The following is a 17374-nucleotide window of genomic DNA, read 5'->3' as shown; positions in this document are numbered from 1 at the left end:
GGTGTGACCAAAGGGGTTCTACAGCTCGAGGGTGGTCTAGGGATCTCATTAGTGATCCACAGGCTCTCGGATTTAAAGTGACGGAGGAGAGAAAAATAACCTACTGTTCAAAGGCAGTTTTCCTGTGGAGAGCCGCCAAGCTGTTGCACACCAGCAGATCTCGCTTCCCTGTTTCCCACTTGGCATCTCGTGTTTGCGATGTTTTTCTGAGTTTAAGGGAAGATGCTCCAAACTTTTCTAGCATTCTCACACGCATATCCCCTCACTCCTGCGCCCGCTCCGCGTTTCTCACGGAGGCGAAAGCTCCCCCCTGCAGCCGGAGCGGCAGGAGCGGGGCAGGAGCGGCTACGACACGAACAAAGGTCCCGGCGGCGGGGACTCGGGGAAAGGCTGCAACCACGGCGGCGGGGGGGCGGCCCCCTCCTCTGCCACTCTCCGGGCCTTGTCATCTTCCAGGTAAGATGAATGCCTGTCCCATCCATCATTCCGCCGTCCCCGAGGGGGCGGGAACCTTCTGGCTACTGAAAGTTCCGAGCCTCGTCCGGGGCAGCATTGTTGACCTGACAGGGCTGCTCTTTTGTGGGCTCCGTTGCCAGGATTTGGCCATTTGCATAACGGATTAGCATGAAACTGAGCGGACGGGAATGCCGCTCCGGCGATTCACACTCTTTCTTAGCTGGCGGACCCTTCGGGCAAGTTAATTTATAAATGTGACTTCCCGCTCTCCCTCGGAGACCTGTTTTCTTTCCAGGAAGAAAGACGCTCCGCTCCCTTCTCCCGCCCCCCTGTGAGCACTGTGCCAGCCCGCCCGCCCCGATCCCACCCGGCTGCCGCTTGGACCTCGCGGCTGCCGGGGTGGCCCCCGGAGCCCCTGGGGTCCCACGGGAGGGGGAAGGTGAACGAAGCAACTGCGGTCCCGGGCGGGGCTCCCTGTTCCCTGCTCTCCCTAGGGCGCGAGAAGGGCTTCGCACGCACTTTTCCTTGCACTTCTACCTGGGCAGCGCCGAGGGAAGGCGGGGCGGCAGCCGAGGGTGGCTCCCGGCCCCGGAGTGCGGGCTGTGGGCACTGTGGCGTCGCCTCGGACAGGCCAGGGGACAGCGGGTCGGCTCGGGGTCCCGCCGCGCTCCCCAAAAAAGCCCAGCCGGTCCGGGGCAGGCGGTCCCCGCACGCCGCTCAGCCGGTGGGCCGGCCCCGGTGCCTGCCCCGCCCCACCGGGAGCCTAGAAAAGCGGAGCCGGGCGCCGAGGGCTTTGCCAGCCGACCATGAAGAACCCGGTGCAGCAAGCAGCGTCGCTGCTGCTGGAGAAGCTTATGATGCTCCTCGTCCACGTCCGGCCCTTGCTCGCGGGCTCCGGCGGGGAGACAACGCCACCGCCCCCCGGCGACTACGACACCAGCTGCTTCAAGCGGGGCGACCTTCTGGAGGTGCCCCGCACCCTCTTTATTCACTTCGGCATCTACCTGGGCGAGAACCGCGTCGCCCACTTGATGCCCGACATCCTGCCCTCCTTCACCGACGACCTCCGGCAGATCCAGCAGGTGGTGACCAACAAGCGGCTTATCCTGGGTGTCATCGCCAGGACGGCCAGCGTCCGCGTGGACACGGTGGAGAACTTCGCCTACGGCGGCAGCATCCTGGTCAACCACATGGACCGGCTCTTCGAGGACCAGGTGCTGGGCAGCGAGGAGGCGGCGCGCCGGGCGGAGAAGCTGATGGGCACCACGGCCTACAGCCTGCTCTGGAACAACTGCGAGCACTTCGTCACCTACTGCCGATACGGAGCCCCGGTCAGCTTTCAGACCGACAAGGTACGGCCTGGCCCGCGGGGCGGCCGGGACAGGCGGGGGGCGGCGCTGCCCTTCCTGCCGTTCCCCGAAACTGGGTCAGCCGCGGCCCCGGGGCGGGAGTTCCCCGCCCGGAGCTGACGCCGCTGTGCCCGCGGCAGGCAGTGCCGCCGGCGCGGAGCTGCCCGGGGCGGTGCGGAGCCGGGCCCCGCCGCCTTCGAGCGGCGAGGAGAGCGAAGCTGAATTCGTAGTTCGATTAGTACTCTTCTAAAATGCTCCGAAACTAATGGCTTCAGCCCGAGCCGCAGGCAGCACTGGGGCTGATGCTGGGGGTGATGCGGTGCCAGCCCTTGTGCTGGGCTCCGGAGAGCCCGTGTGAGACTTGGGAGAGCAGCCGCTGGTCTGTCCCGAGGGAGTGGGGATCGTCAGCTCTCCAGCCAAAGCTTTCCTCTTCAACTCTCATCTTTTGCCCTTTTTTTTTTTTTTTTTTTTTTTTTTTTCCAGTTCTGTGAGACTGTGAAGATGATTATTCGGGACCAGAGGAGCGTGCTCGCGTCAGTGCTTGTGGGACTAGCGTCAATAGTCTGCCTAGGTTTGGCACCCTCCACCACGCTCCCCACTATCTTTATTCCCTTCTTCCTGTGGATGGCTGGCTGACAGCCTTCCTGGAGGTGTGCAACTGGCATCTGTATATAGGATGTATACTACTGTATTTATGAAAGCACAGATTACTCATCGATGTCGTGTAAAGTTTCTTAACCTTGTGCACCATTTTAAAATACAACTCTGTCTAGAACACAGTGCACAAGGCATAGCTTACTGTGTAAGCCAAGTAACAGATTTCCTGAAAATCTTGGTATATTTTAACACACCTTTAAATCGTGAAAAAAAGTAGGTTTGCAATGCAGTTCTGTTCCTTGTCTTTAGCCATAAGTGATTCTGACTACATCCTTCAGATTCTTCAATTTCTTAGCTGCATACCTGGGTGCCATAACTATTAACAAAAATGGATGATGGAGTTCCACAAAGTGATGGAAATGGGAAACAAGCTGCTTACCTCTTTCTTTTATAAATATAGTATATATTCAGAAGTTACTGTGTCCATTCTTAAAATACTCTTTAGTGGAAATGCAAGTAAGTAAACTGACTCTTTTTGATAGCAAAGAAGGAAAACCAACCCCTGTGCTGCAGGAGCACATCTGGCTAGACTGGCTAAAGTAATTTCCCTTCTGAGAAATGTTCACAAATCTGTCAGTTGTATTAATTGTGTAAATGCTTGCTACAGTATTGAACAACTTTTTAATTGGGTTAGTGGTAAGGAAAGATGGCAACTCCTTGCCAATTTCCTTGCTACTGATAGTGGCTAGTATGGCTAATATAAATGGCGACAGAGGGATTTAGGAGATACAGGAAGAAACTGTCTTGCCATATGACAGCTAGTGACCTACAGATGTTGGACATTCCCAGTGTTCCAGAAAACATGGCAGTGAGGAGGAGGACAGACACCAATTTAATTCCTGCCTTCCCTCAGCAGTGGAACCTGTGTGAGTGCCATGAAGTATCAGGGATTATCAGAGCAGTTTCTGTGGTGGCTATATTGTGATTTTGTATATTGCCTTAAAACAAGATGCTTCTCAGTAAAAGATAACGTGTCTTTCTATACTCATTTCTTGTGAGTAAGTATTCACTTGCAAGCCAACAGATGGTGCTAAAAATGTTTCATCTTCAGTGTTGTGGCTTTTTGGTTTATCAAGAATGTGTAAAGTTGGATTTGAAATCAAGTTCATGTAGCCAATTGTTTAAATGCCAAAAACCTTTGCTATTTTTTTTTCTTAACAAGGTCTTTTATGTATGCAGAGAAATTGTTCAGCTCCTGGAATGTCTTGTGTGCATACATGCACTTACTTGTTCACACACTGTGCTTTCCTTCCTTTCTTGTCAAGAGCCAATACAACAGTGTCTTGACCAAGGACTGAACTTCAGATATACTTGTTTCTCTAAATGGTGTGCAGTGTCCTGTTATCAGCTCTGTTACTGAAATGGCCACTACCCAAATTTTTACAGAGACTCATTTTAACTGTGCTATAAACCCCCTCCTCCTCCCCCTAGACCTTACAGATGCTTGAAGATTATATTTTTGAAATGTGAGTCTACTTGGCTACTCTCTAATCGTTGTCTTCTGGCTACTTCACTATAAGCGACAAAGAATGTAAAGACTGGGGTGAAATTCCAGCTCATAGGAAACAGCAGCATGACTGCTGCTGCCATCAAGCGAGAGGGGATTTCAGCCCAGCTTTCAGTACATGTTCATTCTGCAGCCCAGCTCCAAGCAGCTGGATATCAATTACTGCTGGATCCTTGTAAACAACTTCTGTTCTGCTTTCAAAGATTACAATGCTCAGTGTAACTGTTTCTGGTAAACTTTTGAAATTAAGGTGTTTTTTAATTAACAGGAATTACTTTTTCATAGTGTGCATTAGTGACATTTACATAAACTCTAGTTTGTTGTTTTTTTTTACTTGCTGTGCATAAGGTATGAACTGTAGTCGTTACTGTAATTACATAAATAGATTTTATTCAGTTACAAAGTCTACTAGCCTCTTGATATTTAGTATAGGGCTGTAGCATTACTGTAAGATATCCCAGTAGGGCACTGAACAGGCCATTAACATGCAGTTACATGGTGTCTGATTACAGGTGGGCTTTTCTTTACCCTTTATTTAATTGGGATTTATAAAAATTCCAGTAATTCTTACGATTTACATATACAATAAACAATGGGGTCATGACCAGTAACCAAACTACAAGTGGGACTGTTGGAAGGCAGAGAAATGTTCCTGCTCTAGCTTCAGTATCAAAGGACCAGTGCTCCTCCACTGCTAATGCTGTTGAGCAAAAATCATCCAGAGTGACTAAACTGGGATTTTCATAGGTGTCTATGAAATAAATGAAAGCAGTTCCTTGCAGGCTTACAGCTGTATAATAGAGAATGTTCCTTCAATGTGTAAAGTTTTAAACTTATGAAATGCTATGAAATAGTCTAGAATGTCTTGCGGTATCCTTTCATCAAAGACAAATAATAATGTGGGCATAGGAACAGAAATTCAGCTGCATGTTTAGGCATTTTTCCTACCAACTATAATTCTAGCAAAGGTCTGGAAATTTTGTTAAAGTCAGGCATGAGTCAAATCAGTCATATTCTGAGGGGAAAAACAAGACTAGCAGGCATGAATTGTCCTGTCCAGCTCAGTGGGTGGTGGTTGTGCTCTGAAATATTTTGGTAAATGTCAGTATCAACTTTTTTCTGTAATTACTTGAGTAAAAATAAGCACTTGCCCTAGCTGGAGCATTGCATTTCAGACTTGAGCTCAACTGTGATGCAATTGAAATGAAGGGGCCAGTTATAATAAAAACACAGAAAACTGTGAAGTAGTTCAGCTGTTGGGGAAATGTGTGCGATTAGACGTGAAATTGTTCATTGGTAACTGTAAGTGATGACGATGGGGAGTGTAAATCTAGAGCTGCAGCTCATTTTAGTGGTGGGGCTGTTTTGACAAGCTGTGTGGTTAAACCAGAATACGTAATGGAGGAGTATAACCATCACCCTTGTGCCACTGGGAAAGGCAAGTAGCGAAGACATGCAGTTTAAAGGATAGATGTCTCACTTCAGGCTTTTCAAAGAAAACAAAAACAAAGTGAGCATTCACAAGGCTCAAAATGTTTTTACAAAACTTGTTTTTAAAAGAAAAAAAAAAAGTAAGTTGCTAAATGAAGGCATTAGAACAGTGTGCTTTCTCTTTTTCTATTTGCATTTATTTTAGCTTGGAACATAAATGATTGCTCATATTTTGGTGAACAATCATCTGCTGCTTGATTTCACCTTTCCATCCTCCTGTGCTGAAGGAGAATGTTACATATAAATGCCATTGAGGCTTTTAATGAAAACAAAATCATAGCAATACTTGTTAAAGTGTGAGGGGGTGGGGAACAGGGAATTAAACTGCTGTGTGACTTGACATCATCCAGACAGGTTTTAGAAAGCAAACTGCAGCAACAAGAAACATCGTAACTGTGATCTCTAGAAATGATATGGTGCTGTATTATTTATTGCATGTTCTCACATTAAATAAAGCGTCACACATCACTGAATGATACAGAACTGTGTTAGACAGTCATTAGTTGGCATCTCCTTTATCCACAGAAATTAAAAAAAAGTTTTTTAGTCACCTCGGGTGACTCTAGGAGCCATTTGCTCACTATGCTTTGTAATAGCTTCGGACCTGATTCATCCGAGTACTTAACTGCCGTGAATGGGCTTACTGATGGGAAGTGAAGATATAAAAGCTAAGTAGTTTTGGGGCTCTTTGCTGTAGTGCATGGCAGTCTTCTGTCAGCCTTACAGAAATCTTTCAGAGCACTGTGCTAGTAGAATAAACAATCTCCTCTGTTATAGAAATAGATCATTAAAAGGATTTGAGGCTATTTTGGCATAATTTCCTAAAAAATTATTCTTACATGTTCTATGATTTAGCTTCACTTCTGAAGTCAAGGGAACATTTAGGATGTGGTCCAGAGTGCTCAGATACTGTGGGAGAAGGGGGGCAAGTGGTGAGATCTTTAGGTAGTTTAAATCAGAATTACATAGATTGCAGTACCACAGTTCTGTCTGCCACAAAACAGGGGATTTACGTTTACTGTTTCCATGTCTCACAGGGTAGAAAACTTCCCTTAGATGTTCTGTAGCTTTCCCCATTTACAAGGGAACTTCACTTAGCGCTGTGGCTTTGTTTCAGTAGTTGCCTCTTCTGTATAGTGTATCTGTGAACTGGAAAACAGTCGGTGGATGCTCTGTGGTCATGCAATTTGGAACAAATCAGCTGCATAGTCTCCTACAACTACATCACAACACCTACAAGTAGATGCTTGGTCTGAACAAAGCACTGGAAGTATGGGAGGCAGACAGCATGGGTTTATTTTACTTGCAAGGGCAGGGTATATTAAGTGTGGTGTAGTGGGTTTCTGTGGCTAGGTTTGGTAGCAGAGGGGCCATAGGGGTGGCTTCTGTTAGAAGCTGCTAGAAGCTTTCCCTGCCTGGTGGAGCCAATGCCAGCCGGCTCCAGGATGGACTTCCTGCTGCTGGCCAAGGCCGAGCCAATCAGGAGTGATAGTAACGCCTCTGTGATCACATATGTAAGAACAGACAGTTATTGCTCAGAGAAAATTTCAGCCAGGAAAGAGTGGAGTGAGAATAAGTGAACAACTATGTGGACACCAAGGTGAGTGCAGAAGGAGGGGCAGGAGGTGCTCCAGGCACCGGAGCTGAGGCCCTGCAGCCCGTGGTGCAGCCCATGGTGGAGCAGCTGTGCCCCTGCAGCCCATGGAGGACCATCGAGGTGCAGAGACCCCCCTGCAGCCCATGGAGGAGCCCATGCTGAAGCAGGTGGATATCTGAAGGAGGCTGTGACCCCATGGGAGGTCCATGATGGAGCAGGGTCCTGCTGGAAACCTGCAGCCTGTGGAGAGGAAAGCCCACGCTGGAGCAGGTTTTCCCAGGTAGGACTTGTGGCCCCTGTGGGGGACCCATGTCGGTACAGCTCACTTGTGAAGGACTGCACCCCATGGAGGAGTGACCAACAGGACAGCAGTTTGGGAAGAGCTGCTGCCCAGGGGATGGACTCACGCAGGAGGGACCCCACAGGAGCAGGGAAAGGACTCCTCTCCCTGATCAGCAGTAGAAACAACGACTGACCATAACCCCCATTCCCTGTCTCCCTGCACCGCTGTGGGGGAGGAGGTAGAGTTTGGAAGGAAGGAGAGGTGGGGGGAAGGTCTTCTTAGATTATTTTACTTCTCGCTCTTTTGCTCTGATCCCGTTTGTAATAAATTCAGTTAATATCCCCACTTTGAGTCTGTTTTACCCTTGATGGTGATCAGTAAGTTACCTCTCCCAGCTCTTAACTTGTGAATCCTTCACTTTTTTTGCTCTCCTCTGTCCAGTTGCAGAGGGGATGGAGAGAGTGGCTTTAGTGGGTACCTGGTCCAGCCAGAGTCAACCCAGTACATGTGGTGAAGGACCAGTCAGTGAATGCAGAGGTGTGTGACTGAAGACCCAAATGCTACTTAGTTGGATATGTAGGGCACAGGGATGTGTCTGCTCTCCTGTCCCCATTTGGATTTAGGAGGCTTGCATGTTACCACAGACATAAAAGGATTAACTTGTCTTCTCATAAATTGAGAAGTGTGCCACAGGCTGTAATCTAACCTAGTAAATAGAATGGGCTGTGGTCCATCTTCTGACTCTGTGGTGGTGCCCTGTGACTCATGTCTGTATAGCTGAACTACCTCACTGCTGCAGGGTAGCTTTACCTCTAGTGGTTATTAGTAGCACTCCCTGCCCTGCCTTGACTCAAGGCATGTGCCAAGAGAGCACTAGTTACCAGAGGCTGCAACTGGCATCATGCAAACAGCATCCCTGCAAACATGGATGCACATGTACAAATGTTTAAACCTATTCTGTGACCTTGTTTAGCTGATTAGGCTGGTCAGAATTTTAAGGTAGATGTCCCCATTTGTTACGCAAAACCTCGAGCCCCTTCCTGACTGAGCAGCACTTCAAATGGAAACAGCAGTGCCATTTTATAAAGAGTGCAAAAATGTGGTGGTTAGAGCATTTCTGGGGATTTGGGAGACCTCTTCATAGGACCTTCTCAGTCCATCCTGCAGGAGTTTACTAGACTTTGGACAAGGCTATGAGGTGGCTACTCTTCACCTTTTCTATTTTTAATCTCATAGTTAGGACAGTGATTATTGAATTTATTTTTTTTTTAATCAAATCAGGCAACACCCATGACTTTGAGTTAGAAGAAAATAGCTCTCTGGCCATTTAGAGAACAGGCTTTGTTTGGGCTCTGTGTATTTGCTCCCTCCAAGAAGGGTGTCACTTCTCATGGCCTATGGGCCCCAGTGAGGTTCCGAATGCGAACCAGATCCATAGACGTAGTCAGGAACTGTTAAGATTGGGCCATTTCTGACTTTGAGACAACACAAACTGCAGTCATTCAGAAAACTTTCAGGTAGAAATAAAGGAGAGACTATCAGGTTAGATCAAATGTCTGCTGCTTTGCTGCACTGTTGTTTTCGTTACAACAAACACTTAGATAAAGCAGATACCTGATGTACCTTCCAAACTATTGCCTGAAGCGTCTCCTTTTTAATTCTTTCCCTTTTCTATAATCAGAATAATAATCATCTCTTTGATTTCTGGCCAGCTCCAAGACTTGGTTAATATTTGCATAGGGTTGTGGGTTTCTTGCACTGGACATACCAAATAAATAAAATACATGGTTCCTCCCCAGAAGGCATCTTCTCTGCCTGTGAAACCAGAGTTTTCTGTGAGGCTAAGGAGGCATACTATATTATATAGTTAAGAATACGTGCAAATGAAGAGTCATGCTCTCCTAAACTTGCCAAGCCACCTTATCTTCTGCTTCTGCATAATCTGAGACCTAACTCAAATTTGCATCCATTTTCCTTGCAGTTTTGCAGAAACTACCTGCACGTTTCCATTGAGTACTGTAGGAAAACAGAGGGAGTGGTAGGTCTGCTACTGCTAAACAGTAGATAAAAAGTTAGTGATTACTTCTAATCAAAAGTGAAGAAATGTGAATATGAACATAATGAGGGCTCTCCCCCACTCCTACTGGAAAGATTATAGTTAGATATTAAAGAGAGTAACTTTTGCTACTTCTGTGTGCAGACTAGATTACAGGTAGCTCCAAGTGAATGTTCAAGGGAAGGGAGACACCTGGTTTCAACCACTTCTTTTAGTGTCATTTGCACTACAGCCTAGAGCCAAGGATGACTTGGTTGCCTTCAGAACCAGAAACAGCATAGCTGTGAAAAACGTAGCAGAGCATTTAGCCCAAGGGGAAGGCGGCTGTTTGGTTCAGCATCGTGCTATCCCAGCTCTGTCTCTTTTGGAGCCTGAACAGACTGAACCTCATCACCCTGTCTTGTATTGCAGTCCCGTCAAATCACCTGAAGCAAGAGATCTGAATCATGCAGATACACTCCAGACTGTTGAAATTCCATCCCAAGCTTCGTTTTATTCATGGTTGACTTTTCACAGGTTCCAGCTCTGACAGTATCTCAGGAGTCCCTTCCACAGTATCTGACTCTTCCCAGACTTTGGAAGAGGAGCCTGAAGGTCCCATTTAGAGCTGAGAATCACCTCGGACTGTCAAGTGTGTAAGGCTGCAAATCCTGAAGTATACATGAAGATATAGCTGGTGATATCCACAGTCATGTTACCACATCCCATTCCTCAGTTTTTCATCAAGCTCAGGATGTACACAAACCTCAGCTCCTCTGGAAATCTAAATGTGTAATAAGCTAGGACATGGCCTTAACAAATAGGTAAAAATAACATTTCTTCATCCAGTACATCAGCCATTTAGCACAGATGACTGCATGGTAAAGACAGCTTCCTGTATTCTTTTAGTTATTACTCCCAATTTCTGACAGCATGTATGTTTGATCACACTGTAGTTAAGAAAGAATCACTCCATTGTAACCACTCCACAAGTAACTATTTTAGAAAGACAATTTTATCATGTATTGACAGACAGAGTGTAGGCTGGGAATAATGTCTTTTCAAAAACTTGCCCGGAGAAAGCAGTAATTCTGCTTGGCCAATTAACTGAAATTCCAGTAGGAACAGAGTGTTTCTATTTCTGATGTCTTTGAGCAATTCCAGTAACTAATACTGTTAAAGCATTGAGAATTGCACAGGCAGTAGAGCTGATGCATAGTCATGAAACATTTTTCAAAATTATAGTGAGGCTTTTATGACTTGCAAATAGATTTTTACAAGCAAACTGAAAATATCTACCCAAACCAGTTACAGAAGTTACTTTCCCTCAGTAAATTTCTAGTTTGCATTTTTCATTCTGCATTAAAAGCTCTCTAACAGACAGGACTCAATCCTGCAATTAAATACAAAATTGTGCTTGCAACAATAGTCTGTTCTTATGGGAGAGTGGATTTCTGACATTAATTGTGAGCTCACTGTATAATTGAGTAGGAAGGGAACTTGGGAAGTGAGCAAAATGTCTATTTATACAAGAAACATTTGATCCTAATTTAAAAAAATAGTAAGAGAAGTTACTTAAAAAAACCCAACTTATCCCATTTGATCTATCATTCAGTAAGTAGTACTCCAGGCTTCTTAATTACAACAGCATCACTGGGTTATGTGTCTTTCAGCTGAAAGCAACAGGAGCTTTGTTTCTGTCTTCATAGAGAGCAAGAGGAAGTATGAAGTATTCCCACCAATTCCCTGACCTCCCCAAAAACTTGAACCTGTGAAAATTTAATAACGATGTTCAGAAATGAGCCCCCGATGACTGAACACAGAATTACACAGAATTAGGATCTGAAGAATCCTACAGGTCATAAACTGTGCAGCTTTTTTTTTTTTAATGTAGATTTTCAAATCTATTCAGGCAGCTGCCAACAGATGGTTGCTTTTGTGCTGCCACTTTTGTTTCTACCACCTTTTTGCTCGTCTAGGCAATGCACTGTTCAGCTGGCTTCTGAGATCTTTTTCTGTGAACAAAACTACTCCCATTAATCTTTAGGAAAACTGGACTCTCAGTCCAGAGCTGCAGAAAGACAAGCAGACACTGTTAATAACTTTACTACCTTTGAGCACCCTGAGCTTATAGATGAGGGCCAAATTTTTAATCATCACAGGAAATCAGTAATGAATTTGGCAATATCCAAGGAGTTTAGCCCCGTATCATTCTCCACCAACAAGCAACAGTGAGCAGTCTGGGACAGGGTACGGGTACAGATGGAGTATTGCTATGTTCTATGATTCTATGATTCTATTCTATGATTCTATGCTATGTTCTCAAAAGTTTATGTAAGCAACAATTCGCAAACTTCCAGCTTTAAAGCTTGCATTCATTTAATCTTGTTTAATATTCTTACCCTACGTGAACTTATAGTACTCCTTTTTTTCAGTTGCAGAGCTCCTGCAAAATAACCACTGCCGGGGCTGACCAAGCGTCTTTTAAGATAACATACTCCCACCTAGTGGCTCTCTTACAGTCAGGAAAACGCACCATCTCCAGCAAACAGAGAAGTTCACTGTGGAACTCACATTTAAAGAACAAGCCAGATATTTAAAAAGTCGGTGTAACTGCTCAGTAGGTTTAGAAATGTTGATTTTGAATTCCTGTTTCACTGTTGTAACATCTAACCAGAAATCAGGAAGGAATAGCTAAGCTGCATAACACTGATTTTGTATATATATATATAGTTGCCCACAATGTAGTTTAGTTTTTCACCATAGTTTTGGTTGTGTCACTAGACTTTGTAGGAAAGACAATAGCTAGATACAGAAAAGCATTTAAAAACCATTCTGTTAGGTGTAGTAAGGAACACCATAAGAAACCTCAAAGAGAAGTCATGGGATTCTGTGTGTGTATAAGACACAAATATATAAAAATATGGGTGTATGTGTATAAATGAAACACACAAAACAACAGGTAACATTGCTTCAGACCTTCCTAATTGTGTCTCCAAGCAAATCACTATATCCTTAAAGCCTCAGGAAAAATATAAAGAAAATTACGTTGAAGCATTGTAAATTGTTTAGCTATAATTGGCATTGAGAGTCCAGAGTTCCCTAATTTAAAAGCTAGTTAGCAGCTTACGGCAGCTGGATTAAAAATTAAGAGGATGTGATCCTGATACATTGATGACTTTTGAGATTCTCAGAATCAGGAGGAATTCAAAGCCAAGTATGAGCAACCTAAAGAAAGAGTGGACACTCTCCATTTTTCAAACTACTCAAAAGGTAATTTAGATATTTAAATCTAGGAAAAGTAAAATGAAATCTTGTTCTCTACTGTTTCACTCAATTTAATTTATTTCCAGAATTATAAAATATTCAAAAGCTAACATGATATAAAAGTATTTAGCCTCCCTGATAAACTTCCATTTAATATCTAGGTCAGATCAGGTATAACCAAAGACTTTACAGTCTGACATCTGATGCCTGTTTGGTTCCAATACTGAGACATGCTCTAAGACTTTCACAGAAACTACCACAAATTCAAATATTTTTTGGCAATATTTGTACAGAAATAAAAAACTGAGCAGTGACTGAGTGAAGACTGTCTCTGATCTTTCCGAACCTCCCAGCTGAGGACTGAGACACCAGTGGTGTGACAAAGGAAGCCTGCTCTGTAGTTTTTTGTGCTTCACATACTTGTGTAAAGAAAACTCTGATTTCAAGGTTGTTGGGGCAGTAGCCATTTTCTCACCAATCCTCTTTAAATCCTATTGCACAGAGGTGAGGAGGATATGCCTCTGTTTCAGAATGCATTTAAAACATCTGCCTAAAAAGCAGACTGGAAAGCATTCTGCAATGGTGGAGCATCAAAAGACTGCAGCACTATAGGACAAGATTCCTTGTCTTCCTTGGCCCTTCCCTCTTTCCTGTCCTTTCATCACTTCTGTTTCCTGACATCCACCTCTTCTTCCACCAACCCTTGGTGGTGTTACTTTTTCCAGCACTTTCCACCTGCTCCTTCCCTTTGGGAGTTAGCTGTATTGCCAGAAAACTGCCATTTCACTCAGTGGTAAAAGGTATGGCTTTGTTGTGAAGGGCCCAGGTTTTTAGAGGGAACAGAAAGCAATAGTTCTGGAGATAATGGGGGAAAAAACATTAAAAGAGATTTTATACACTTTCTTAATGCACATTTTGCACTTGGCAATATTGGCTTAAAGTTGATTTGATTCAATTTACATCAGTGCAATTGTTGCTATTCATACTCATCAAACCGAAGACAGAACGTGCTTCAGGATCCATTTTTCCATATTCATTGCATATGTGCATGTTAAAATCGTGTGGCATGTCTCTTAAAGTGGTTTACAAAATAATGGAATTCTGTATGATGTTTTCTCTACAAGTAATATTCTGTTCCCCCAAATGCTTATTCCAGCAATATCAGATCTTGTAATTTTATAATTAAAAAAGATTTCAACTCTTTAAGGCAGAAAGCTGAACAAGAGCAAACTGCACCTTTCAAGAAAAAAGTCCCTTTAGGCACTACAGGCTAGGATCCTCCTAACAAACAAGCATTGCAGTATTTGATAAAATGAAATCCAAAATAAAATGGACTGATTGACTGAAACGAAGTCTTTCCAGACAGCTTCCTATAATTAGATTTACAATCATATTATGTCTAGGTTTTCTGCAGAGACCTTTGTCTAAACTTCAAAGGATGTCTGCTTCCTTTTAAAGTATTTCTACTACCTACATATCAAACCTGTCAGAGGGCAGAGAAATACTACATGCCCTCTTTTCCTGCTCCAGGCCATAGTAAAATTTACACTGACCAAAAAACAGCTAATGCTTCCATTAAAGTATATTACAACTGCAGTAATAGCCCACTCCAGGAATATATATGCTGGGGCTTGCTAGCATTCCAATAAAACAGAAGTTAAACATCAAGGACTTCTATGTTACAGCTACCTAAAATAACTTAGAAGGAAAAGCACTGTCTGGTGCAGTGCTATAAAATAAAATGTGTAAGAAAAAGACCTCTTTCACATTTTCAAATCTAGCCAAAGGAATACGTGCATAATTTTGGCAAGACTCTGCCCGCATTCCTCATCCATTAGATTTGTGAGAGTTTCAACTAGACATTAGTGAGGAAACTAACTCAGTGTTAATAGTTTAAAGCTTTAGGGCAAATAGTATATTATTTGCAGTTTTAAGTAATTTCCTAACCAGAACTGGTGCCAAATGCTTTTTGGTAAATCATGCTGTAATTCTCGTAAAATAATCCTAAAAAGGTTTCTGTTTATCAGGTTTGAAAGCTGAACAGCTATGTACTAAGGTACTAATTCAATAAAACAATAAAAACCTAAATACTGTGATAAATACCAAAACAATGTTTGGGGCCTGGTCTTCTTTCCCATCCTTTAGCAAAAGTTCATTATAAACAGGTGAATTAAAGCTTTCATGTGTGTAAAATCTCTTCTGAAAATATGAAAATTATCTACTACACTGCTTGATTTAATAAAAAATATTGCATCCTCCTGTAAATCTTGTCTTATCAGAAAAAAAAAATACAAATATTCAGCTCAGACTTTTATTACGGGTCACAGCAAAATCCAAGAAAAATACAGGATGGAAACAGTTGTTCTTAGTAAAACCTAATTATACTGAACAGACTGTCAGAGAAGAAAAGCAGCTAGCACCTGTGGGCAAGGGTGTACTGAGAACTCCAATACCCAATTACCACATGGGGAGCAGAGGAAGAAACGTATCATTAATTTCTTCTAGAAAGGCAGGGGTCACCAAGAAAACCAAATGTGTTTGGTCCCTATAGTTCCTATGTCTGTCTTTGATGCTTAATAAGAGGTAGTAAACATTGAATATTTTTTGGTTATTTTGATATTCTCTTTTAATCATGCCAAAAAGTGAAAAATCTGATTGCAAATCTGTATGTTTTCCTTAAGACTGTCTGCTAGAGCAACACAGTCATTGTACTCCAGAAATGGTTGTACATGCAAAATATCCAGCAAGATGTCCCTTACATGACATACAAAGAAAATGCTGAGGAGTTGTGGGTTTGGGTGTTTTTTCTTTTTTGATGTAAAAGAGATTGCCTGCATTCTTTCAGTATTTCCCACCAGCAATAACAACTGAGATACATGGAGTTTTCTGCCAGGGAGTGAGCAGTCTCCAAGGTAACAGGGACACAAAGCTGCAGTCAAAATGTCACAAACTTAATTTGATGTAATATACCCAAAATTAATTCCTGTGAAAGGCTTCGTGGCTGATTTGGACAGGGGTGAGGGGGAGAGAAGGTGGGAGAGAAGAAGGCACCTGAAATGAAAAGGTGGTGAAATTTAATCTTATTTTCATAAAAACAACTTGAAGTACTCACTAACTAATCCTACACTCCTTATTAGCCCTGGTACGCTTGATGTGTGTCTACTCACATGAGCCCTAAGGAGTTGTGATGGGAGTTCAGGAGCAGTGCCAGAACTGCAGGGCCTCCGACCCAACTGGCTTTATAAGCATCTGTAGTTGTTATGAAGTTCACGGGGTTCATTTCCAAAAGACTGAAGTATTAACTAAGCCAGCAGAGATTGAAAACAGACCTATCTTCTCCCAGGCAACCAGTGATAGCACAAGAGGACATGCAATCATAGAATGTGCTGAGTTGGAAGGGACCCACAAGGATCGAGTCCACCCCTCAGCCCTGCACAGGACCATCCCCAAGAATCACACCGTGTGCCTGAGAGCATTGTCCAGATGCTTCTTGAACTCTGTCAGGCTCGGTGCTGTGACCACTTCCCTGGGGAGCCTGTTCCAGTGCCCAATCACCCTCTGGGTGAAGAACCTTTTCATAGCATCCAACCTAAACCCCCCCGACACAACTTCAGGCCATTCCCTAAGCTGCATCAGGGAAGGTTTAAGTTGGACATCGGGAGGAATTTCTTCACGGAAAGGGTGATTAGACACTGAAGTGGGCTGCCCAGGGAGATGGTGGAGTCACCGTCTCAGGGGGTGCTTAAGGGAAGACTGGATATAGTTGACAAGGTGGCGTTTGGTCATCATCATCATGGCTAGGCTTCACGAATGAAGATTTAGGAAGGCTCTATCCACATTTGTTACAAGCAGCTGGTGGCTAACAAGGCCAATACGAGATAGACATATCTGATTGCAAAAGGCACAGCAGAAAGACTCCTTAGGTGGTGTATTCTGCAAGGCACGATTCTTTCTGCATTGTCTTTTCTCCTCGAGAGTGATCCTGCGTGCTTTCTCAAAGGCATCAGCAGCGTTATAGATGGTGTGTCTCCAGGCCTCCTGATTTGAGGCCAGAGTAGACCAGTTATGTTGATCAATATGGCCAAGGCTGAGATGTTGTTTCAGGGAGTCCTTGTATCTTCTCTTTGGGGCTCCTCTCTTGCGGCAGCTGGTGGCAAGTTCACCATAAAGCAAGATCTTAGGGAGGCGGTGGTCCTACATCCTTGAGATGTGCCCTGCCCCATGCAGCTGTGTTCTCAGCAACATGCCCTCCATACTTGTGACAGCTGCTTGTTCTAGAACAGACGTATTGGTCACATAATCTGACCAGTGGATGTTTAGGATTGTACAAAGACAGCATTGATGGAAGCGTTTTAGGAGACACAGGTGGTGGTTTGGTCATAAGTTGGACTCAATGATCTGAGAGGTCTTTTCCAACATAACTGATTCTGTGATATTTCACTTAGATATTACTGGTCAGCATGGACCTGCACAACACTAAATGCCCCCTAGGGCACAGATGTGCACCAGACAACATCCTAAAGGCCCAAACACACCTTTTCAGAGCAGATATAAGCAAAAGGACACAAAAAAATTACCAGCCAAATTCTGAAAAAGCGAACGGTGCCCTTAACAGCTGACACTCCTTTTGGAATGGAGGGGAAGATCGGGGATGGGGAGCGGGATGGGAGCTGCTGAGGCAACGTCGCGCGCGCCTCGAGGGCGGGCGGGGGCAGCGCGCGTCGCCCCAACC

The 17374-nt window shown here is 44.2% G+C and overlaps 1 protein-coding gene and 1 long non-coding RNA gene across 2 annotated transcripts; one reads left to right on the top strand and one right to left on the bottom strand.

The window, feature by feature from the left end:
• The first annotated feature begins 1174 nt into the window (after positions 1–1174).
• Positions 1175–4234, top strand: LRAT (lecithin retinol acyltransferase). Its single transcript, XM_027739587.2, has 2 exons — positions 1175–1808; positions 2289–4234. Exons 1-2 carry the CDS (start codon positions 1263–1265, stop codon positions 2439–2441), a joined length of 699 nt encoding a protein of 232 aa, XP_027595388.1. The 5' UTR covers positions 1175–1262; the 3' UTR covers positions 2442–4234.
• A 5635-nt stretch (positions 4235–9869) lies between these two features.
• LOC113997600 lies at positions 9870–17373 on the bottom strand. The gene is made up of 2 exons (XR_005563625.1): positions 17220–17373; positions 9870–10046 (listed from the first exon to the last, which is right to left on the bottom strand). It is a non-coding gene; the product is annotated as an uncharacterized LOC113997600 (long non-coding RNA).
• Between the last annotated feature and the right edge of the window lies 1 nt (position 17374).

The sequence above is a fragment of the Pipra filicauda genome, unplaced genomic scaffold (genome assembly GCF_003945595.2).
Source record: "Pipra filicauda isolate LSUMZ 115617 unplaced genomic scaffold, ASM394559v2 scaffold22_size4397567_pilon, whole genome shotgun sequence".
In the NCBI taxonomy this organism is placed as follows: Eukaryota; Metazoa; Chordata; class Aves; order Passeriformes; family Pipridae; genus Pipra; species Pipra filicauda.
The sequence above is the reverse complement of the archived record's forward strand: the minus strand, read 5'-3'. Positions and strand labels throughout refer to the sequence as shown.

What these genes read in the sequence shown, in the direction of transcription:
- LRAT (XM_027739587.2), top strand. Translation starts at nt 1,263, where the DNA reads ATGAAGAACCCGGTGCAGCAAGCAGCGTCGCTGCTGCTGGAGAAGCTT. An exon ending in TCAGCTTTCAGACCGACAAG is followed by an intron (nt 1,809 to 2,288) that starts GTACGGCCTGGC and finishes TTTTTTTTCCAG; the next exon opens with TTCTGTGAGACTGTGAAGAT.